The 23,878-nt window shown below is 40.5% G+C and overlaps 1 protein-coding gene across 3 annotated transcripts; it reads left to right on the plus strand.

The window, feature by feature from the left end:
• The first annotated feature begins 863 nt into the window (after positions 1 to 863).
• On the plus strand, positions 864 to 23,839 carry LOC103464892 (sortilin-like). Of its 3 annotated transcripts, none has more exons than XM_008409283.3 (20): positions 864 to 1,199; positions 12,406 to 12,468; positions 13,076 to 13,149; positions 13,247 to 13,349; positions 13,461 to 13,622; positions 13,778 to 13,851; positions 15,364 to 15,413; positions 15,495 to 15,622; positions 15,820 to 15,964; positions 16,198 to 16,353; positions 16,588 to 16,700; positions 16,802 to 16,904; positions 16,996 to 17,164; positions 17,495 to 17,679; positions 17,774 to 17,963; positions 19,093 to 19,209; positions 19,487 to 19,595; positions 20,369 to 20,481; positions 20,586 to 20,712; positions 20,945 to 23,839. In XM_008409283.3, the coding sequence occupies exons 1-20, from the start codon at positions 969 to 971 to the stop codon at positions 20,957 to 20,959; spliced, it is 2,427 nt and encodes an 808-aa protein (XP_008407505.2). In that variant the 5' UTR covers positions 864 to 968; the 3' UTR covers positions 20,960 to 23,839. The 3 variants fall into 3 exon arrangements, with proteins under 3 accessions (XP_008407505.2, XP_008407506.2, XP_017160437.2); XM_008409284.3 differs by lacking the exon at positions 864 to 1,199 and adding an exon at positions 11,050 to 12,204; XM_017304948.2 differs by lacking the exons at positions 864 to 1,199; positions 12,406 to 12,468 and having other exon boundaries at positions 13,070 to 13,149; positions 13,252 to 13,349.
• The last annotated feature ends 39 nt before the right edge of the window (positions 23,840 to 23,878 follow it).

Raw genomic sequence — 23,878 nt, forward strand, 5'->3', positions numbered from 1 at the left:
TGGTTAACAGCCCCAAAGTGTCCAGATCAATACCCACTAATTATTTGACCACGTGTGGTGGAACATTTTATTTATTTCAGGCTAGTATCTCATGACTGTGTTTACAAACTTGTCTTTCTCTTTAAAAAAAAAAAAACCTCAACTTATTTCTCAACAAATGTCAAAATATATTTGGGTGTGTGTGTTCAAGTTGGTAGTTATGGTAACCAAGGTTGAAACAAGAATTAGAACTTTTTAATAGAGATAGAAAATGATCATTTTATGCCTATTGGATTGGTTTGATCTTATATTTGTGGATATTAATTGACAACAAATGTCATTTCTACACTCCAAGACGTCTCGGTGCTTAGAGGTGGTATTTGTTGAATAAGGTCAGCTTAATTCAAATTGGAACATAAACAAATGAATGTATTGAAATATCCCTTATTATTTTGCAGAGAACAATTTTCTTATTTGCTTCAGATTCATACATCAAATCCATATGTGCTGGAATTGTCTGCTTATTTTTTAAACATCTTATCATAATCTACCTAAAGAAAAAATATTGAACACACTCTCATTTACATGAGAGTGTGTTCCAATGATTCATAAACTTATTTTCCACTCGCCAGTTTGATAGTAGAAATATTCATGTTGTGTAATCTCATTTCTTCTGGCCCTTTATAGTTTCTTGGAACGCCAACAGATTCACAGAATAAATCCTTCAATGAAGGTTATTTGCGGGCTTTCCACCAGGGGGCAGTGTAACGCTAAAAAACAAATCTTCACTCTAGTCGAGCTCTCGTCCAATTAGATTGCAGGTTTTTCTGGGCCTAACCAATCCCGCGCGGCGGTGGATGGGCCGTTATTAAGAATGCTTTCGGAGATGAGGGGCGGGGGGAACATGTGAAGAAGCCAAGTGGTGGGACAGCGGAGTTTGCTCGCAGTGTCCCAGGCTGTGCGGTGCCAGTTTTTGTTTTGTAACCGTAATGATCGTCTGCATTTTGGCGCTCGGGTTGTTTTCGTCTGCGCTGGGCAGACATCTGCAGGATGGAAGCGACTTGTCCCGGGTCAGGAGGCTGCACGGAGAGCCCGGTGATGCTGAGGTGCGACATAGCTTGGAGAGGACGGAGCTGTCGAGGCGCAGCGCTGGACTGAATGAGCAGACATGCACGGCTTTGCGTGGAGTGGAATCCGCGCTGCAAAACAGCACCAGCACCGTAAGTGACTGCAAACCAGCAGGGATCGGGTTATTATCGCCGAATAAGTAAAAAGAATCTGGTTAAACAGTTGGTGAAGTCACGCAAATGCACCGAGCTTCTCCTAAATCACTTGTAACAAGCTTGTAAACTCTCTGGTTAGACAGCCTGTTGCTACTTTAAGAGACTGGTGAATCGGTACAATGTGAATTCATCAGTTTCGTCGCTGGGATTATGTACCAAAAATATGATGGAAAGGAAATATTTTTTTTGAACAAAGTCCTGTTTCTAGTCAGTTTATTTAAAGTTGTGTGATATCGAGTAACAATCTTAGCTGCACCTGTCAGATATAAAATGTTCAGTACTGTCATTTCTAACCATTTTATTTACCACAACTACAACATCATTGTCTTGCAAAGATAATCACACTTCTTGAATTTTTCCACATTCCCTCGTACCCACAAACGTAATGGTGTTTTGTTGGCACCTTATGTGATGGCTCAACAAAATGTACAATTGTGAAGTGGAAGGAAAATGTATAAATAGTGCCCATCTGTGTGTCATTTAATTGCAGGATAGATGCTGTGGTTTTGTGAAGACCTCGGAGGTTTGTTAGAGACCAATAAAGAACATAATAACGACCGAGGATCACAGTTTACAGGATAAGCTGGCGAGATGCTTGAAGGAAGCAGCGTTTTAATCAATCACATAAAGAATGAACCACAGGAGAATTTGTTAATAGGGCAATTGTTAATTGCTCGTTTTTGCAAATGTGGAGAGAAGAAAAACATTGTTTAAAGAAAGTCGTGAGAAAGGCCTGTTCACTCCACAAGTCGTTCAGGTCACACAGGCAACTTCTGGCCAGACGAGACCAAACTAGAACATCTTGGCCAAAATGTGTGAAAAAAAAAAGCACATGCAAAAATGCTGCGTGGACATTTCTCTGAACACACCATCCCCACAGTGAAACTCGGCAGCATCAGAGGATGTTTATCTTTTGCACTGACAATCCTGGGTAAGCAGGATAGGATATTGTTGCTGGGAAGGTAGGTGGAGCAAGAACATATAGTGGACACTAGCCTTTATGTGCACTGGATGGGAAGAGTTGGAGGTGTAAGAGCAACAAAGTGCGGTTACACAAAAGGAGGCTCAATACGAATGCACACCACACTCTTCAGTTATTAGTAAAACATTTTCAATTTTGTAGGCCTGTCACACAAAATCATTGAAGTTGGGTGGGTGTAACTTGATGAAATGAAGAAAAAACATCATACTTTAGCAAAATGCTTATTTTTTTCCTGACTGATCCCAGTAATGGCCGGTGCAGTTTAGGAGGAAAGAAGAGTCATTTCCAAGTGGACATTCTTTTAACAAGCAGAATCAAATCTGATTTGGCCACACGAAGAGACGCAGAGCCTGCTTGGACAGAGAAACTGTAATTTGAAGAGTAATTTTTACCCAGAGCTGTCAGACAAATGTAGTGGAGAGAAATAGCTGAAAAAGTCCCGTTTAGACAGGGAGATAAATGAAGCAGAAAACCCACAAAACAACAAAAGCGAGAACATGAATTCGTCAAACCAACTCGAGTTAGAATTCGGAATACTTCTTATATTTAGAAATACTTCTCTCTTAGGTTTCTTGAAGTTTTAAAGGAAATAAAAAAATCAGGAAGAGGCACTTTGCAACACAAATGATTCCAGTTTATATACAGAAATATATGTTCATATCCGTTAGATCATATCGTGCTGATTTAATCTTAATTACATATATTCCAATTTGAGCTTATCTATAAAACAGTGGAGTCAAGTTCAGTTTATAATGGCATTAATTTTGCGTCATGATCACCATGCACGTGGAAACAGTAGAAAGGAAAACATCCCTCTAACAGGCGAGTTAAAGGGGAGATGGATGCTCGACACTCAGCGTATAAACTATAACTTAAATGATTCCTTTTAAAATAGTTACTGAATAACTCGACTAATAATTTAGCCGGTGCACAAACTGATGGATGTGGCTTTTAGCCGGTGTGCACGAAGTTGATAGGAAACCAGAAAAAAAAAACAGGCATTAGGAGGCAAGAGAAGTTGGTGTTCAATGCAGGAAACATGAGTATCCTGGACAGAATTAATGTTGATACATTTTCTGTCATAGTCTTTGTCTAATCGATTTAGACAAATGTAGGTCGTCAGTTCGGGTCACTTTCAGTAACTCCGCTGACGCAGGTTGGAGCGAGGATCTAATCTGCAGTTTTAGCAAACTGTCGATTTTTAGGATATTAAATCTCAGGGCATCAGTGAAGTTTTTTTTTCTCTTTTTCTCGATTTCACACATATCAAAGCTTAACATGTAACCGTAGTCTTGCTTGGAGCGATATTTTTTGAAATGTATCTCCTATTGGTTCAGTTTTCTCCCATTCCTTTATCCTTAAGCAGACAACAATCTGTTTTCGCCGCGTCACTGCCGTAATCGAGGGCACGATAAGGGGAATGCGCAGCAATAATAACTTTATCCGAAGCTGTATGAGGTCTCACAGCTCAGTTTTCGTTCTGTTGTGTGTGAAATGGCAGATGTTACATCATTCCTGCGGTTCAAACACCTGGGTTAACTTCTGAGCATGAAACCGATTCAGCGTGCTCACAGAGATCAGGCTCTCGGCTCCTCAGGGCCTCTGGAACCCTCCCAGACATTCCCCTTTTTTTTTTTCTTCTTTTTTTTTTGTTGTTTGCTGAGCTTGATCCGATCTTCTCTGCCGACCAACGTCTGGTCTGTGGTCATCAGATCTGCCGTATAGATTACTGTTTGCACCAGCAGGTACCCTCACCTGGTTCTGCCTCTTGCTCATTTTCCGCAGCTTAGACCCTGATAAATTGCTCTCCGTGTTTTGACAGCCAGCCCAAACTCTGGAGTGTTTATTTGAGATTTATTTCGCTGACTCTCACAGGTTTCAAGCTAGCCGGTTGTGTTTTCGTTCCGTCTTCTTGTTTTGGGCTCCATCCTGCTCTCTGGTTCTTTGGCAACAACAACAAAAAAAAAGAAAAACAGAAAAAGAAAATACAATCTGTATTTACTGAGCGAAGGATAGCTGGGTCACAGCAGAAAAGGAGCAGATGATGTTCCACAAGGGAAGTAGAGGGAGAAAGACCTGGACAGCAAGGGTCTGTAATTATAATTTTATTTATTTTTATTCCATCAAAGGTAGATTAAAATTACAAGAATTATTTTCATTTGTAAAAACATGATTTGTTATTAAGGCATGTGAACTTTTTTCATGGAGAATAATACACTCTTATGGAGCTCAAAAACCTTTTTTTCTTTTTCAGTAGATCAATTATGCTTCATTACAACGGGTCTCAAAAGTTTACTCAACACTCCTAGATGCCAGATTTTTGTGTCTTAAAAAAAAGACGACTGTGCTGCTTAGTCATTTCATTTTCCACCTTCAATTTGACAAATGCAATTTTTTTCCTAAAGTAATTTGCCGATATGACTGGACATCCCAGTCTTAATCCATAGTGTTCAATGGCATGGCTTTTGCTGTCTGCTGTAGCGGTTAGGAAGACTTTGAACTGATGCTGAACTGATGCGGAGCGGAGCTGCGCCATGAAGCTACAAACATTGAATAGAAGAAGAGCTGCAATCGGTACAGTTGCAGTCAAGCATGGTTTAATGTTACACAATACAGTTTTACCAAGTTGCTCAAAGTCTAAACTGGTATTGTTGTGGATTTAAGGTGTAAAGTTTACCTTCGACCAAACGCCCCCCAAAGGCATCCCAGCGCCCCCCTTTTGTAAAAATGTCCGCCAGCGCCCCCTGGGGGGCGGTACCGCCCACGTTGAGAACCGCTACTTTAGACAAACATCTAATAGAATAGAAGACTAATTGAGTAAATATAAAAAGTTGCTACATTCATTTAATTTAACTCATCAACTAAGTAATCTCTCTTTAAAACCCTCAACAAGACGGATGTTTCTAACATTTTTAACAATCAGAATTTAAATAATCACTAGAAAAACCTCTCGATCAGCTGTTGAAAAGATCTTCTGTAAAAACCTTGTTTAAAATGTTTAACAACTTCACAATGATCTGATACATTCAATATAACATTTCAGTGCAGATTGCAGGCAATTTTTTCTAAATATTTTTTTGGTTCATCTTGCTAAACAAGAAATTAACTATCTTATCTACAATCATGAAGCCCTTTTATCCCCAAGACTCCTGAATGACGCAAGACAAGAACTTCTAGGTTTTGGACCTCAATAAAATGATGTATAAGTGTAGGGCTGGATCGCTCTTCTGCTTTTGTTTCTTATGTTTCGTAAAATAGCCACAGCATTAAATTGTCTGTGAAAATGTATAAAAATAAATATTAATAAGTCACAGACATTTCCTAGCACTGTGCAATGATTAATACATGAATAATCCTAATGAATTAATAGTAATTAAAAATAATAGTGGATAAAAGGCTTCAGAACATTTATACCACAGCAGGTATGGAAAACCACAAAAGCAAAAATTAAATCATATACAAATCTATTAATCTCTTCATGTTAAATAAATAAAAATTATAATGTTTTATTTAAATATTTATGTCAGCTTGAGTCATGCAGAGCTGAGCTGATCATTTCCATAGCAACGATCAGCCGCAAGGCGTTGCACCAGAACTCCAGTGAGCTCACTGATGAGGTCATAGATGACATTATGTACATCACAGTAGATCAAAGATGTTCTAATGCTTGAATGCTGGAATCTCTAAGCGTCAGTCAGGATTCAGACATTTCTACATTTCTTGGAGTTTCATATTTGTGTAAAGCAACAATGTTCAGTTTTGCAACGGCGCTTGTTCCCCTGATATTCCCAGTTGGTTGGGGCATCGGATATGCCGTGACGACTGGGATGAAGAAAGTGTGCGATCGTTTTTTTCCAGGTAAGGACTGCAACGAAGAAAATGATCAGGATGAAGAGGACGATCTGTTTTGGAAAGGATTTCCATCCAGTTCCAAAGAACGAACCGACCCGGATGGGGAGGTTTGTTCTGAAAAGGTGCTGGATGTTGGGACCTCGGACTCCATCTCGTCCTCTGAACGAGACAGTACAGAGGATGATGGTACTGTCTCTGGACAAACCGACCCGGCTGGGGAGGTTTGTTCAGAAACAATGGTACAACGTGAGGGTGAGAATACAGTCGCAGAAAAATCTAACCCGGCTGGGGAAGATTTGTCTGCGGCTGATCTCGCAGCCAAAGCTGTGGCTGAAGTGACAGCCAAAGCTTTGGTTTCGCTGGTCCCATCCTTACAGGAGAGTCCTCTGAAGGCCACTTTCTCAGGGTCCTTTGAAATACAACGTTCCCCAGGCGGGGAACGTTGTATTTCAGAACACAACAGAGTTGCTTGTTTGTTCAAAAAACCTGCTCTAAATGTAAATATCTCTGTTGCTGTCGAGGTTTCCTGTTTCCCTAACGTTAATTCAGTAGATAGCGTTGGCTCAGATCTGCCAGATGTAGGGACGACATCTGCAGGACCAGGACAAGCGGAGGAGAACTTCTTCAAGTTCTCCAATGAGCTCCAGAACAGCTGGGTGAACGCTGCATTCCAGAGCGTCCTAAACTTGAGCGTCACCAAGCGGTGTCTCGCACAGGAAAGGGTTTTTCTGGAGGCATCGTCCATCCCCTGCTGTGGGAGTCTCCTCCTCTCAGCTGTCCGTCAGCCCGGCAAGCATTTTTGTCAGGAAGACCTTTCCCCAGTCCTGATGGAGCTGAGGGAGAAGAAGCTGCCATCAGGCGTGGGAAAGGATTGCGACATCAAAAGTTTGCTGGAGTCTGTGCTGGTCTGGCTGGATTCGTTTGGCGGCGACACAGATAGAGAGTTGTATGACAACAACTCCTGCTCTAACTGTGGAGCCACTTCCCTCAGGCTCCTGAACGACGGCGCCCTCATTGCCCTTCCACCAGTGTTATTTTCAACCAGTATATCTATACTGCTTGAATACTGGTTGGATTTGGCGTGCAAACGCCGTTGTTCAGGCTGCGGGTCACCCTGGCAGAAGAAACACTGCCTGACTGATAACAAGGTCCTGGTGTTTTTTCTGCATAGGTTTACCAGGGAATACCAAACAAAAGCCACTCAGACCATCGATGTGCCTGCAGAATGTGGGACGGAGACGTACCACCTCTCCTCGGTCATCTGTGGGGATCCAAAGCAGACAGACATTTACTGTTACTTAATGATGGGAGAACAAACCGTGAAGGCAGACAACGAGCATGTATTCACTGCAGACAGCGACTGCAGTGAAGACATGCTCAACAACGGTTTCATTTACATTTACGAGAAGAAGTGATCAGACACCAGATCAGGTTAGTTTCTCCAGCCCCTCCTCTGGAAGAAGGCAAAGGGCCCTTTGGAGAGGAGCTACAAATATTAACATCGGAAGAAGAAAAGAATCCTAGAAGATCTAATTAGTAATCATTTTGAGCTGGAGAAATCTGACTGGGACCAAACGTGTCTGATTTAAATTTATGGGACAAAATGTAAAAAGATTTGACAGGTTTCTCTCCGGGCACTCCGGCTTCCTGCCACAGTCTGAAATCTCCACTGAAATGATCCAGTAGGCCAGGGGTCACCAACTCCAGTCCTCAAGGGCTACCATCCTGCAACTTATAGATTCACCTCTGCTCCAAAATGTCTGAATTTTCTCACCAGTATTCATTCCTCTCTGAAATAGGCTGGAAATGAGCAGTTTATTTGATCCAGGTGTGTTAGAGCAGAAACACATCTAAAAGTTGCAGGCCAGGACGGTAGCAAGGCAAAGCAAGGGCAAAAGCAAAGCAAAGGCAAGGCAAAGGCAAAAGCAAAGGCAAGGCAAAGGCAAGGCAAGAGCAAAGGCAAGGGCAAAGGCAAGGCAAGGCACACTCATGAAGTGTGACAAAAATGATCTCTGATTTTTTTTTTCTCTCTTGACGTATAGTGGGGTTTAGTGAACTTGGATTGTTTGCGTTACATTGGGATTGGTTGGGTCCTAATGCACATCCAATGAAGCACTGGACTTGGTGTTGTGGTGTTGTGTTGCAAGTGCAGTGTCAGTGCTGGTTGTAGAGAGGCTTTTGTCTGGTATTCAGTCTTGGGGACTGACCATCGAGGGTTTGAAGCAGTGACAGTGTGGCAACATGGCTGGTGTTACCTCTGTACCAACTGGGGTTGGTGGGGAGGGGGATATTTTGCTTTGGGTTGTTTTCAGATAGCGTTACATGAGTGTGTTCTGTGAGTGTTGCCTTAATGGCACCATAGGTGTTGTTTCTTGGGCCAGATGTGGCACCCTGGATTACAATTGCTACTTGCTATTAGCAATAAACACCTTCAGTTCTTTGAGTCTTGTGTTATTTCCATTTTTTATTTATCCTCTTTTCTTCCCGTCTTTCTTGCTGTTGAATGTATTTTTTGTATCTGCCAAGTTTATCTCTGTTGTGGCCTGTCCACTTTGTTGCTTGAATAGGATTTGTAGTGCCATTAAGTCAGTAAATCCAATCGTGCAGTGAAAGGGATATCTTACGTTCCTGCAGCAGAGCAGTTCTGATCTGACACGGCCATGCATTCAGATCCACCATATTCTTTTCATGAGCTATCTGGAAAGGACACACACAGATAAGAAATCATTACATAAATGAAATAAATCCAATACACATACAACATATTTGGAGATATAAAAGCAGTGCAATATTCCAGATAACATAACGCTGACATTTGGCTCAAGATCAAGATATTTTGTTCATGGACATCAGATATTGAATCTTTTATGTCAGAGTGACTTTATTTCTGATAAGCCGACTGCATTAAGTATTGTGCCACATCAGTGACCTACATGCTGTTATTTTAACCACTAGTCACATTTCTAAGTTTCATCATTCTGCCCCTTATGTCATACTTCACCATTATAAGTGCAAACAAGAAAAGCTAGGCTAGCTGTGGCTAATTTGTTTACAATCCAAAACATCAAACTGGATTCCTAAAAGTTGACTCTTGGGGTACAAAAAAAAGTTGCCAACTTCAGCAGCAGAATTACTAACACCTGTGGTATTTCTCAGCTAAACACAATGAGTCATGATGTAATTCTTACACGGTAACGTCTAAAGCCAGCGCTGCCATCCTTCTGTCCTCATTTCAAAACATGGCCTGTTGTTGTGATGAGATTCTCTTCTCTCACGGTTTTTCTGAGTAATAATTTTGGTAGTTCTAGCCAGCGTGTCGTTCTGTCCAGTAACACAGGCCTGGTGTACACAGCTTTGAGTGTTTAGATCAGAGACTTAAAGCCTGACCTCTTCTTCTGAGGTTTTGTGTGTAAACAGGGCTAAAGCCGAACGCTAAGGCCCAGCGCAGAGGGAATAAGGACTTCATTGTATTGGCATCCCGACCTCTCTGAGAGGACGTCACCCACACTCGGGGCCGTTCGCCTTCATGTCGACTGTGGAAGTCTGCGAAGGCATATGTGCGTGTGTTTTTTCTTCTAGTGCAGCTGCAAGACAGTCACTGATCAAACGCCGCTGTCCATGTCGGAAAAGCTCAAAGCTGAACGCCCAGTGTCAAGAGTGAAGCTGCAGATAAAGGGTTGGAGAGGCTTTTCAGGAGCAGATCTAGACTGCATTCATCATGTGGTGCGGCAGCATGAGGTCACGTCTGTACTGAGACCTCATGTAGGGACGTCTCCTGATTTTAGCTTCTTGCTAAGACAATGGCTTGTTAGTGTTCAGTAAATCTACTTTATCTGCTACGTTATATGCTCATCATTTACTAAAAACAGACTGCTCAGTTGGTGAGTTTTTCATTGACTGTTTCACCTACGATCATTCAGTCTGATTTGGTCCAGCTGGATTTTCAGAGGGTCTTTCACATTTGCCACATTGCAAAATATAAAAGTCATGATATTTTGGGGGGCATTTTATGCAACTAAAGAAAATAGTGAATAATTGTAAAGCGGAGGAAAAATGATAGGTACAATTTTTTATTTTTTTTTTACAGTAGAAAGCCTGAAAAGCGTGGATTGTGTGCTTGCATTCATTCCTCTTCATACCCCAAAATCCAGTGGGACCAAAACCAACCAAGAGTTTCAGATTTTACCTAATCTGACCTTGTGCGTATAAGGATCTTCAAAATTTGATGGAAAATTGCATAAGATTTTAGAAGAGCTATGACACACAACTTTTCATGAAGTGTGCGATGAAAAACACAGTTCATGAGCCAGCTGCACCTTGCCCGAAAAAAAACTAAACAAATACAAAAACAAACCATCATCCTCCTACTATTTTCCATCATCTTCTTTGTCATTTATTCCAGCGGTAACATCTGTTGATCATGTGACTCATTTGATGCACAATAAGTATTTCCATGGCGGCTTTGCGTAATGTATCCATTTAAATACGGCTGAAAACCATATTGTCGAAAAACTTGAGTTTTTTTTCAAAATTAACATGTTTCCTTCAAGCAGATTTATTTTTGTCAGTTCAATTTGCGCGATTTTGTAAACATATTGTAAATATAGCTAAATTCAGTAGATAGGTGCCAATTGTCTCAGAAAGAAAGTCAAACAAATGACACCAAAAAGGCCGTCTCTTTGGACATCGAAAACAAAAGGCGATCTAAATTCCCCCAGTACTTATAGCACTTAACACAGAAACTTACTTATATATTTCTTTTAGTTTAGTTGGAGAAAAGTGCAACCTATACACCACCTTAAATTGGATCGAATTATGCATAGCATTAATAGAACTATGTTACTTAATACATTTTTGCCAAACAGTACCAGAAATTCCCACCTCTAATTCTAATGAAGTACAGTCCTTCATTTGTAACTATCAGATGAAAAGACTGTCAGCATTGAGCCAGGTCCTGGTTGGTTGTTAGAAAAGTGTGTGGTTTCTCTGGAACTTGTTAAGGGACATAAATGCAAATATAAGACGGGGTTGTATGCATGATATTGACCTTACAATTAAAAAAATAAAAATTAAAAAAATCCACTAAGTTTAAACTTACGAACCAAAATCTTGTGTTCCATAAACATTCCGCTATGGAAAAAGCTCAGATCAATTAAATCTTCAAAAGCCCTGAACTGATCGACTTAATCCTTGTATGTACAGCTTCCGGTTAACGCTTCAGCTTTACTTCAAACTCCAGACTCAACCAGGCCTCGGAGATGTGTGAATGCCACCGACTAAATTTGATTTCATGTAGGAGTTTCAAGTTTCAAGAACCAACAAACAACAGCACTGCTTCGGTTGCCAGCTCTTTAGCTGGTCAAAAATAGGGAAAACAGAACAGATGGACAATGGGAGAGTGTTGTGGGGTGATTTATGCAGAGGAGACTGAAATTTGTGTTTGCAGAGTTGGACAGAAGAGAGCAGGCCGGTTTCCTTTTGAGCCTGTTTACAAGGAATTCTTCAGCTCACAGACAACAGCCCATGCAATCTTCTGCAGATTTACAGAGCTTTGCAGAACTCCCTCTGAGCCTGCACGTACCTTGTAAACATGCCCGCCTCATCAGCTGATGAGCGAAGGGAGGGAAAAATAGCAAAAAACAAAATAAACCTTGCTGCATTCCGAACAGTGTGAGACGAGGCCTTAAAACCCACACGCGTTAGAGCCACAGCGGACGAATGGATGGGAATGTCGTTTCCAGTCGCAGCACTTGTTTTGAAATCAAAACAAGGCTCTAAACTCTCTCTCTCTCCGCTGCTTCTAGTATTATGTCACAACTGTTTTTTTCCACGTTTTTTTTTTATATATATTTTTACCGAAAATCCTCAGTTGGTTGAGAAATGCATTTTAAAAGTATGCTAACGCTAACAGTTAGATTTTTTATTTATTTTTTTTTATGAATTTGAGTGGAGTCTGTTCAGCTCTAACGTATGTTAGGTGTCCTCGGCAGTTGCTTTGTTGTCTGACCTAATCTTTGTGATTTACACAGGAATGTAGGTCACACACGCAGAGTGTGTCCAAATGGCGGCGTTACTTTGGACAGTATGGACATTCTGTCCTCTCAGCTGGTGTGTCCGCTGCACAAAGAACAACAGGAACGCTCTCAAACCATGCTTAGTCTACTTTTACCTTTGGGGGGGGTTCATGTTTTAAAGCCAAAATAGTGTTAAGCAAATTCCATCGGCATATTTTAGCTTGTTCTCTGTCGGCTTCTGATTGTTCCGCGTGAAGATTGTTTCACCTTCTCGGTCTCGTCTCTTCTGTTTCAGTATACGTTCAAAGTCCGCTCAATGGGCTCACTCTCGCTTGCCTGGGTGGGAGACGGATCAGGGGTGAGTTTTGTTCACATGTCTATACACTGGTTTGCAATGTATTCAGGTGCGTTTAACTTTCCGACCAAATGTGACCTGCATTTCTTCTTACTTAGCTCTCTTTGCTTCTAAATAAAGTCCAGGGCAACCAGAAGTGCATTAATTAGAAAATGCACGTGTTTGTGTTTGAATTTAATCTCAGCGCAATTGCTGAAATTAAAAGCTGTTCTGTGGTATAGTGGTATCTGTGCTGTAGCAAAGTTGTATAAATAAAAGCCATTTGATGTGTTAGAAAGGCCTAGTCAAATTTGAGACACAAATCCAGTTAAGAATTTATAGCAAGATATGAAGATTGTTATTTCCCATTCAGTCTGTTTGAACTTGAACTATATTGCAAAGATGGAAAATTAATTTGAATACAGATGCATTCCACACTTTTCAGATTTTTATTAGAAGAAAATGCTCGTACCATGCGTTATTTTCATTCTCCTCGATTCTCTCCTACTTCGGGTCTGTCTTCTTGAATCTCTGAATAAAATATTTAGAGATTTACACACTATATTTAGGTGTCTCTATTTATATAAAGTGTACGTATATGAGAGCTGTTGTGCAACACTTTTCTTCACAGGTGCTCTTGGTTCTGACAACGTTTCAGGTGCCGTTGTTCTTAATGCGATTTGGCCAGTCTAACCTCTACAGGAGGTGAGGAATGGCTCCTTTAACAAAGACGGATTAGTGGGTGTTTTAAGGTTGCCATGTTCTATGCGCCTAAACCAGGGCTTCTGTGTGTGTGTGTCAGTGAAGACTACGGGAAAACGTTCACAGACGTGACTAACATGATCAACCACACTTTCATCCAGACGGAGTTTGGCATCGCCATCAGTCCGGATCATTCAGGAAAGGTGAGGCCTCCGTTAAGAGCCAAGCTAATAGATGTTGCATCTTGTATTGTGTCTTTTTTTAAATAATATATATTTTTTTTAAATCATTAAATCATTTTTGTTTGGATTCAGGTGATCCTGACTGGCGATGTGTCTGAGTTCGGTGGGTTTCGACTTTTTCGCTCGCGGGACTTTGGTCTGACCTTTGAACCGACGGACCTGCCATTTGTGCCCCTCATTCAGATGCTGTACAACCCCGGGGACTGCAACACACTTCTGACACTCAGTATCACGGTAGCGGCACTCCGTTTTGCCAAGAATGTTGAGTTTTAGTGGAGCTAAACTGGACCTCCCTGACTCTGCTGCTTACTCTTCAGGAGCCGGTCATTTTACTCCTGATCGACAGTATTTATGACTAAAATTATTTTTTTTTTTTACTTCCTTTCCAGCTGGACCTGTGGCTGTCTGATAACTTTGGCGCCACCTGGAGGAAAATACACAACAGCGTGTGCTTGGTCAGATGGTGAGAGTTTCTCTCAGAATATTTTCTAGTATCAGCTGCTGAAGTTTCACCTACATTAAGAACATTTTACATTGTAAATTACATAAAACATGTTACTGAAATAAGCCTAATGAATCAAAGGGAAAGAACAGATGACTAGCCTCCTGACAGACATAGCTGTATCTGAGCTGTGGTGTTTTGATGTGGACCATATGGGCAGTTGCCCAGGGTGACATTAGAAAGGGAGGAGGATGAGCAACAGATTTAAAAAAATATATAGCTTATCTGTCATCATGTTATCTTGTCTTGTTCAACAGAACGCCTGCTGTTTTAACAGCTCTAATCTTACCTAAATAACTAAACCATGACATGAGAAATGTTTTGGAAACTACCAAAAGTGTTACAAGGTTGAACTTGTGAAGGAGCAAGCACTTTTCCGAGCCTTTTTTTTTTGTTTGTTTTTTTTTTACTCAATCAGTTTCAGACAGAAAAAAATATAATGTTTGATATGCAGATTTTTATTCGTGCTAACAAAAAGTAAAACCATCAAATGCAATAGTAAGCAATAATTGATTACAAAATTTCATTTGATATTATAAGAAAAAGTTCAACAGAGTGTAAAAAATCTGAATTACGAACAAAACATAAAAAGTCATTTGGGGGGAGATAAGTTTTCCAAATACAGATATTAAACACTTTTACTTTTATAACTGAAACATTTTAAAATGTTACTTAATTTAATTTTCAGAAAAATAAAAGACAATGTTTTATGACGTCGTTTGATCCTGCGAATATTTATTGTACGTTTAATTCTCAGAAATGTAGAGAGTTAAAAAAAATAATAAAAATCACAAAATTTACTTCTCCTTTGGGGAAAATAAGTCACGGCGTTTTACTGCTTCAAAAAAATATACACATTTAAATCATCTTTTGGCTCTAGAGTTTATTGCTAAGTACTGGTGAAGTAATACACTTAGAGTATCGCCACAGTTGCTGACCGAAATAAAGTGATGACCAACAGATTTTCATCATGTTTGCACAGTACAGACTGCTTGTTCGTGCCCTGGCGGTCTGCACGCTCGTCGTTGCTGTTTCTGCAAGATGAACGAGCTTCGTATTTTTGTTCATTGTTTTCCCAGCTGTTCTCCTCTGCCTCGCTGTTCAGATGGCTTTCCTGACTCTGTGCTCTTCTCTGATTAATCGGCCCACGGTTGCTTATCTGCGCAGTCACCACAGTCATTTTGGGCCCGAGCCTTACACCGACCACAAAGAGCAGAAGCTGATGTGGTTCTCAGGCTGAATCACAACTCGGGAATGTGTTTCCTATTCAGCCTGCTGTCCTTGATCCAGCTGCAGTGTAAAAAAAAAAAGTCATCCTTGTCTGAAAGCAAAAGCTTGGAGTGCTGGCTGGGAGGATGAAACGAGTGCATTAATAAAGCCATCACATTTTTTTATTTACCTTTAAACTAGGAAAGTAAATTTTTAAAATTATTATATGCAGGCTTTCTTCTGTTTCTCCTTTTCTTTTTTCAGGGGTCCAAGAAACGGCATCTACATAACAACCAACACCAACGGATCATGCAGTAAGGCAGGATGATACGATGTTGTATATTAACATGTAATTCAGTCCAATTTTTTTTTTTTATAATTAATTTTCCTTTCAGATGACAAAGGGATGCTAGATTTAAAGAAAACAATGGACTACGGCAAAACCTTTCACACAATTGCCTCCAGAGTTTACTCCTTTGTCCTTGGAGGAAAATTTGTCTTTTCGTCCATCATGACCGGGATGGTATGTGTGTCTTTTATTTATTTATTTTTTGGCTCATCATTGTTTTCCTTCATGAAAACTAACCAAAGGTTTGTAAAGTATCCAGTCAACTGAGAACTTTCCAAGCTGCTTTTGCTCCGTCTTAGACATTACATCGGATAAAATTTGCTAGTACACTTTAAATCAGGCATGTCACATGTGTTTTTTTTGTGCGGTAGGGTACAGAGCGTGTGATCCATGTCTCTGTAGACGGCGGGGATCACTGGAACATCGCTCAGCTTCCTGCTGTCGACCATCAGCAGTTTTACTCCATCCTCGCAGCCAATCAGGACATGATCTTCATGCATGTGGATGATCCCGGAGGTTAGCGTTAGTGAGCCATGCGTTGTGCCGATCGTGTCTAGAGATGTCGAACGTGTCTCTGATTTCTGATCGTTCAGATAGCGCATAAGCCTCACCCACAGGCAAAGAAAGATTCCTGAAAATCAGAACAGCTTTCTGTAAGGATTCACTAGTGGGTCGCAGCTTAGAGCACAGACCTTAATGCTGTGTGTGCGTGCGTGCGTGCGTGTGTTTCATGTCCTGTCTGGGGGCAGACTCGGGGGTTGGAACCATCTACGTGTCGGACGACAGAGGAGCTGTCTTCTCCAAGTCACTGGAGCGCCATCTCTACACAACCACAGGAAGCGACACAGACTTCACCGCCGTTTCTTCCCTGCGGGGCGTCTACATGACCAGCATACTCACAGAGGGTGGGTCAACATGGACCTAATGTTATTTTCACTGAGAAAAAAAAAACAAAAAACGACACACTCATCTTAAACCATGACTGTGCTCACACAGCAGGCAAATGCAACCCACATCCAACTTTTTCTAGGCCGCATTATATTTAAAATACCTTAACGGGGTATCATATTTTTTATTTTCTCGGCTGAGTATCTGCTGTCTAACACAGCTGATTTGGTGCTTTTGTGTCCTTCTGACAGACGGTAACATAGAGACAGTGATCACATATGACCAAGGAGCCAAGTGGCAGCCGCTGCGCAGACCCCAGAACGTCGACTGCGACGCCGAGACCTCCACCAACAGACCCAGCAGAGTGAGACGAGCTCCCGTCGCTTTGCGGATGAAGTGTCGTGAAGTTGCGTGTTTTTTGGTGAAGGGGGAGGGTTTTCAGTGCTGCTCGTCTCGATGTTACAGTGCAAGCTTCACATATACGCCTCGTACAGCACGGCCAAGAAGATGAACGTTCCCATGCTGCCGCTCTCGCAGCCCAACGCGGTGGGTCTCATCCTGGCTCACGGTAGGGCAGGAAAACGCACAAACATCCTTCCGTCTGCTCTGAACTGTCTGCTGAATTGTTCTTCGTGCCGCCTCCTGTTCCCTCTCTCCAGGCAGCGTTGGAGACTCGGAGTCTGATCTCGCCCCTGACGTGTACGTGTCTGACGACGGGGGCTACTCGTGGCTGCGCGCTCTGAAGGGTCCCCATCACTACGCGATCCTGGACTCTGGAGGACTGCTGGTTGCCGTGGAGCACACCAACTCACCTATCAACCAGATAGAGTGAGATTGTATCTCTAGTTTTAGCATATTTCATTTTGTTTATGTTTTGGGTTTTCGTAGCCCAGATGTTATGAACAAGCTTTAGTCTGATGCCCTTAAGTAATTAGGACTATTTTCGACCTTTCGAGTAAAGAGGGCTGAATATAAATGAATGCCACACTTTTCAGAATTACATTTGCGGGGAAATTTGACAAATTGCCTTTGTCTTCCTCTCTCATATAAAATTTCAATAAAACACATGGAAGTTCTTGGTTGTAATAAAAAAAAAAACACAAATTCACAAATTGAATGCTTTGCAAGGTGCTACAACTTCTCCCTGCTCCCCTTCAGGTTCTCCACAGATGAAGGCCAATGCTGGCATTCGTATAACTTCACCAGCGACCCGCTGAACTTCAGCGGCATGGACAGCGAGCCCGGCTCTCGCTCCATGAACGTCAGCCTGTGGGGCTACAGGAACGACTACACCAAGTGGGTGGTGATCACCATAGACTTTAGGAAGCTCCTCGCCAGGGACTGTGAGTACCGTTGAAGGAACACACACCTGTGATGTTTAATTGCAACATGTGAGGGCAGGTGCGCTACAGCTCAGGGGCGTCTGTCGCCGTGCAGGCAATGAAGGAGACTACGAAGAGTGGCTGGCTCACTCTGCAGACCCCAGTGGCTCGAGCGATGGCTGCGTGATGGGCTTCAGAGAGACCTTCTTACGCCTGAGGAAAGACTCGGTGTGCTGGAATGGAAGAGACTTCACCGTTACCAAGAAGCACTTGCCCTGTCCGTGCTCAGCAGCAGATTACCATTGGTTTGTCCTTCTCTCCTGTTATCTCCTCGGTAAAATTGAAATGTACAAAAACAATTTTAAGTTTCCATATAGAATATTCCTGTAAAAGAAAAAAAAAGAAATGAGTTTCCTTGTTTTTGGAAAATTCTGTCACGTTTTTATCAATCATATAGGAACGAAGATGATTATATGTTGCACTCTTTAAAGTCCTGAGCTAAAGAAGTACAGGACCCTCAATAATTGAAATCCTTGGTAAAACTTGTAAAGATGTGTTCAAATAGCCTATATTGACCAATCTATCACGGTGTTTTCTTTTTCCAACTTTTAATTTACGTAGATTTAATCAAAGGGAGAGAAAACAATTTTTATGATCAAACTACGCCTCTGTTACTCCTAAAACAAGGGAAGCATTTCTTTTATTTCTATGTAACTTATATCAAAGGCCATCAGAAAGTATTTTAATCAGAGAAACGGTTGAGTGAAAATTGATGGCTTCCTATTTCTGTGGGAGTGTAAATAAAACGTGACAGAGGTTGGTTTCTCTCATCCACTTTACAAAATGAGGAAAACCACATGTACTGTCACAAACAACGATGTACAAAATAAACATGTTTTATAGGAGCAGCAAAATGTCCGGATGAAAATAAGATAACAAAAACCCAAATCATTTCTCATGTTTGTTTCAGTGGCAGAAAAGTTTCAGCGTTGCAAAAATAATTAACAAATTTATCTGTGCCAAAACGACCCCTCTTTAAAAATATTTATAGATTTTTTCCGTTACTTTTTTAAAAGTTGATCAGAGTTGCTTTGCAACTTTCCAGATAAACTTGCTGTTTCCGTGGTGTGTGAATGTGAAGTGACACAGAGACTTATTTCTCTTAGACTGTATGTAGAATACAAACTGAGGAGAACATGTCGGTCTATAAAAATGTAAAATAAATGTACCTGAAGTATTTTCTCAGTTTTCTAAGTCAAATAATGCCTCTAGAAAACCTTAATTAGTAATCTGTGACTTTGTTTTGCCATGGTTTTGCCTTGTTTCATAAGTGAGGAAAGGTTTTAGATTTCAACTCCTGCAGAACACCGTGCACATTCACTTTTTTCATTTGTAACTCGTTAAACATGGGGCACAAAAACCTTTCCCCCGCAGCGACTTTGGTTACTACCGGCCGGAGAACAGGTCGGAGTGCGTGGAGCAGAAGGAGCTGGTGGGCCACGCTCTGGAGTTCTGCTTGAACGGGACGACTGAGCAGCTGCAGACCAGTGGGTGAGTAGGCTGGTCACACTTTCAAATTCATTCAAATCCTGATGTTTCAACTCAGGATTTATTGCATTGTTGAATTATATTTCTTTTTAGATGTTACTTTATTCAGCTATTCAACAGCTTGTTAATTCACACATACATTTTCTAAGCAGACTGGATATAAAAAGAAAAAGTTAAAATGTCTTTACTGGTGACATGATCACGACCATGAGCTTAGAAAACGTTCTGTTTTGTTTTTATCGCCTAATCCGTGCATCCGACGTTTATCTCCAAATTTAAGTTACCGGAAGATTCCTGGGAACCAGTGTGAAGGAGGCTTTCAGCCGGAGAGAAAGGAGACCGACTTAAGGAGGTTGTGCATCAGTGACGCCCTTCATTCCATACCTCTGGTCAGTTTATCTCTGTCTTTGCAGGCAAGCTGACTGCATTGGCTAAATGGAAGTGCAGCTTCTCTTTTGACTTCCCCCTTAAAAAAACAAACAAAAAGATATTAAACTGTGACTTCCATGGCTAGATGAGGACCCATGTTTACTTTACAGAGAGAGGAGGGTCAGGGATGTAAAAGAAAAAGCCCGCTGTTTGACAGCTGCAGAAAAGCGTTGCATCTTCTGGTCACACAGTTTCCATAACAACAATTTATTCTAGGATTTCTCTTTGATCCAACTAGAACATGGCTGGACAGGGATCCAATTTTGCTTTGCCACCATGAAAAGTTATAGGAGGATGGTGGATGTAAAAAAAATAAAAAATCCTGAAAGATCAAGTGTTAGAGGAAAAGAGACATGGTGGGATCGCCATGTCTCCATAACAACCATTCATTTTAAGGTTCTTGCACCAATACTTTACAATACCTTCCATTCAACCATCCATTTTCCAACATGTTCATCCTTGCGGGGTTGCGAGGGAGGCTGCTGCCTATCTCCAGCGGGACAACAAGTCGCCAATTCATCACAGTGATACAAATCTCAAAAAAAAAAATTAATTAATATATTAAGCTCTAAAACCCTGAGCTGTAGGAAAGATACAGTACCGTTGATGTTTTCGCAGAATGTTTTATGCTTACTGTGCAGATGAATATTGTTACACTCGAGGAGAAAAAAAAAACTATGTCAGATTTTGTTGCTTCTTCTCTTCTGTTTGTATCCATTGCTGAACACGACAGACTGACAGCAGTTCACCTAGCGCTGCTGTCATAGTGATGGTTGTCATGGCGATACTCCTGGTGAGTGTTCTCGCAGGTGTCTGGCTGGTGAAGAAGTACGTCTGTGGTGGACGGTGAGTTGCCGTTTTTTTTTTCTGATCTCGCCGCCCCGAATGCTGCTCACATTCCTCCTGTCTTCTCCCGTCAGCCCCTCAAACTAATGTTCTGTTTTGTCCAGGTTCCTCGTTCACCGATACTCTGTGATGAGGGAACACGTGGAAGCAAACAAAATTGAGGGAGTAGACGACGTCGACACCAACTACATGGAGACAGAGAAAACACAGTTCAACGACGACTCGGATCAAGTGTGTAATACTTGCATGTAGGCCCATTAGCATGGATCTGTACGACAACTCGGTGCCTTGTGAAAATCTGTGCAGAAATCTGAGTTCTCGATTTGTGTTGGAGAATCAGATTAAACGGAGCCGAGTACAAATGCTCACCACATTTTATAGGCTTTATTTCAAAATAAAAATTGAAACCCTTTGCAAATTCCAAAACTAAAGTCTCGGTTTTCTTGCTTGTGCCTCTTGACAGGATCTCTTGGAATAAAAGTTAAGGCTTTCAAGATGGCTGAGGATTCCTGTTGCCCCAACGTTCTCTTTTTAACATCTGCTTCTCACTTCTCGCTGCCCCTGGTGGACGGATGACCCTGCAGCAACTTGCGCTGACACGTTGCATGATTGTGTCAGATTTGGCTTCTTAAAAAACGTGGTAAATAGTCTGGGACAGAAAAGAAAAGAAAGCCTTCTGAACAAATGGGCCTGCCAGGATGTTTAAGGGTGCAACCAAGCAACAGAAAACATAATAGAAGCAGCCTTTTATGTCCAGAGACGTTGCCTGCTGTCATTTTAGTACTTTGTAAATGTAAAACCTGCCAGACACATTTCTGTGGCACATGGAGTATGTCATCACCAAATTTTTTTAGACTACTCACTTTTCTGGAGTTTCTTAATGGTTAGATGTATTTTTTTTAAATAAGCTATTTCTATTTTATCGGAAGCAACTGTGAGCAGTATTTTGTTATTTTATCCTGACTTTTAGCTATGTGTGGTTCGTTATTTGTTTTTTGTTGCTATCTTTGCTAAGAGTAACAGTCTTTGATTCTTAATTGGTAAGAACTAAGCAGATTTTGTTGGTCTTCTCGCAGTAAGTGATGCAGTTAACATACAAATTCTTCAAGTTGCTCCAGTGACTTCCAGATTCAAAACGATAAGAATATTCTATAAGTACAGTTTGATTTTGTTTCCGTCGGCTAAAGGAATTACGTTTAAATTGCAAAAAGTATTTTAATTCAAATTTGGGAAATGTTTATCCAATTTTTTATAAACATGTAGTCATCAATACTTTTCTAATAATGACCACTTTTGCAAAAAATAGCTGTGGTAGATCAGTTTTTAAAGTAGAATAAATACAAATTTGGCCCGGTGAGATGTGTGTCCTGTAAAAGTCATGTTATTAACCTGCTGGGACCATGTCTGCAGTATTTCACTGTTACGTACATTCAAGGTGAAGGATTGGGCGTATATTATTTGTAAAGTATGAGCCAGATGCTAACATTCTCCTTCATCCAGCTGTTTTTAAATACCACACACTCCACGTTTGTTGGCATCTTGGTTTAAAAATATGTGAAAAGTTTCAAAATACATGTGTTTTGTTGCAATAGAGAAATGTTTATGCAGAAAATGAGTCAAAATCTAACCTGTTTTGTGTATTTTATTTAATTTGGAAAAATAATTCAGTGTTAAGAAATAATTTTTAAGATAAGTCACTTACGCCAAAATCAATGACTCCAAAAACGTTCATGTAAAAGAGATGTAACAGAAGCATTTTTTATTTAAACTTTTACTCAAAATTATTAAAGTTTCTAGGAATTGTAAGTTAAACTTTCTTTTTCTTAAGGTATAAACATGACATGATAAAAAGCATCATTTTTCTTGGTTAGTTTTCAAAAATGAAACACGTTAGTGTAGTAAGGAAGACATTTGCTGATTTTATTTAGTGGTTAAAAAATGCCATTATAAAAAAAACACCAGTTATTGGCATTGCTGTAACATCTTCTATGAATAACCGGTGCATTTTGTAAGATACACTTTACTTTTTTTATGTGTCCAGGAACTTGTAATTAGTGATCCATGACTTCCTGTTTAGATGTGATGAATGTTGTGATCTTCGTCAGACATAAAATAGGGACTTTCCTAAACGTGTTCCTACCTATAGTCAAATTCAAGAAACTTTAAACAAAACTGGCTGAGGCCTCAAGTTTATTTTGACACAACACTCTGTGGGGGAGGATTGCCATGTAAGACGACAATTATTTTAACGCTTTTTATATATCTTTACATCTGGCAACAATAAATGTGGAGGGATTTGAAAGTGATTTGAGAGCTCATACGTATACATTTGCAATGTAATTACTGCTACTGTCTCTTCCAAGTAGTTTTCAGACATGAACAACTATCGCCTTATGTGACTGAAAAAAAACTGCAGAGCCCGAAACAATATAGGAAATTATTATTTTATGTCCCGTTGTGTGAGGTGACACTGAACTTACACATTACCATTTCTTCAATGATATAAAATGCGCTATCCTTTCTTCTTCTTCTGTCCTGTTCGCATGGTGAAAAATGAAAGACTTGAATTGTTGCCAAAGCACTTTGATTGTAAGTTTTTCTGATGTTTCAGGTGAATATGTAAAGACTAAACTCAACATTAGACTATTTAGCATTTCCTGGATGTAAAGTTGAAGCTAACGCAAACTTGAACTCATGTTTTTTCCTAGCGGTGTCGATGCAGGTACTAAAATTATCAGCATATATCTGTAGACACTTTAGAATGATAATCATGGTGGAATCCAAATATGTAACATCACTAAGGTCGTACTTTTGCAGTAATAATAACTCAGTTGTATTCATTTTTCTGCTGGCTTATTACATAAGCTTTTACAGTGTTTGATTTGATTAACTGAATTTTATTTAAAAAAATTATTTTACCTGTAGAGTTGTCACATTTCTGTTTTCCGCTTTGTAAGACCTGGAACATTTGTGAAACACACAGGGTTTTATAGTCAATGCTTGTTTTCTACAGCAGAGGCAATAACAGCCCAGTAAGTAAGCTATACGGTACAAAGCAGGCATAATAGTGAGGGATTTCTCAAAAACTGGTGGATTTGTGCAAGCAAGTTGAAATGCCTGATTTAAACCCAGCTATTTACTGGATTTAATTACTTTTTTGCACTCTCTTCAGATATGTGAAAGTTTTGAAATGATTGTACAGCTACAGTATATACTGTCCATTTTTCAGACCGAGAGGTGTGACCTGTTTCCCATCTTGATTTCTTTACTGCTGGGATGTAGGTTGAACTGGTCAGTGGTACAGATGTTTTGTAACAAATTTTTTTTTGCATCTATGGATTAAAAGTAAAACACAATATTTCTCATATGTGTGCTTGTGTGTTTAATTATGCCTTGT

This window comes from Poecilia reticulata, chromosome 5, assembly GCF_904066995.2.
Source record: "Poecilia reticulata chromosome 5, P_reticulata-male-v2, whole genome shotgun sequence".
NCBI lineage: Eukaryota > Metazoa > Chordata > Actinopteri > Cyprinodontiformes > Poeciliidae > Poecilia > Poecilia reticulata.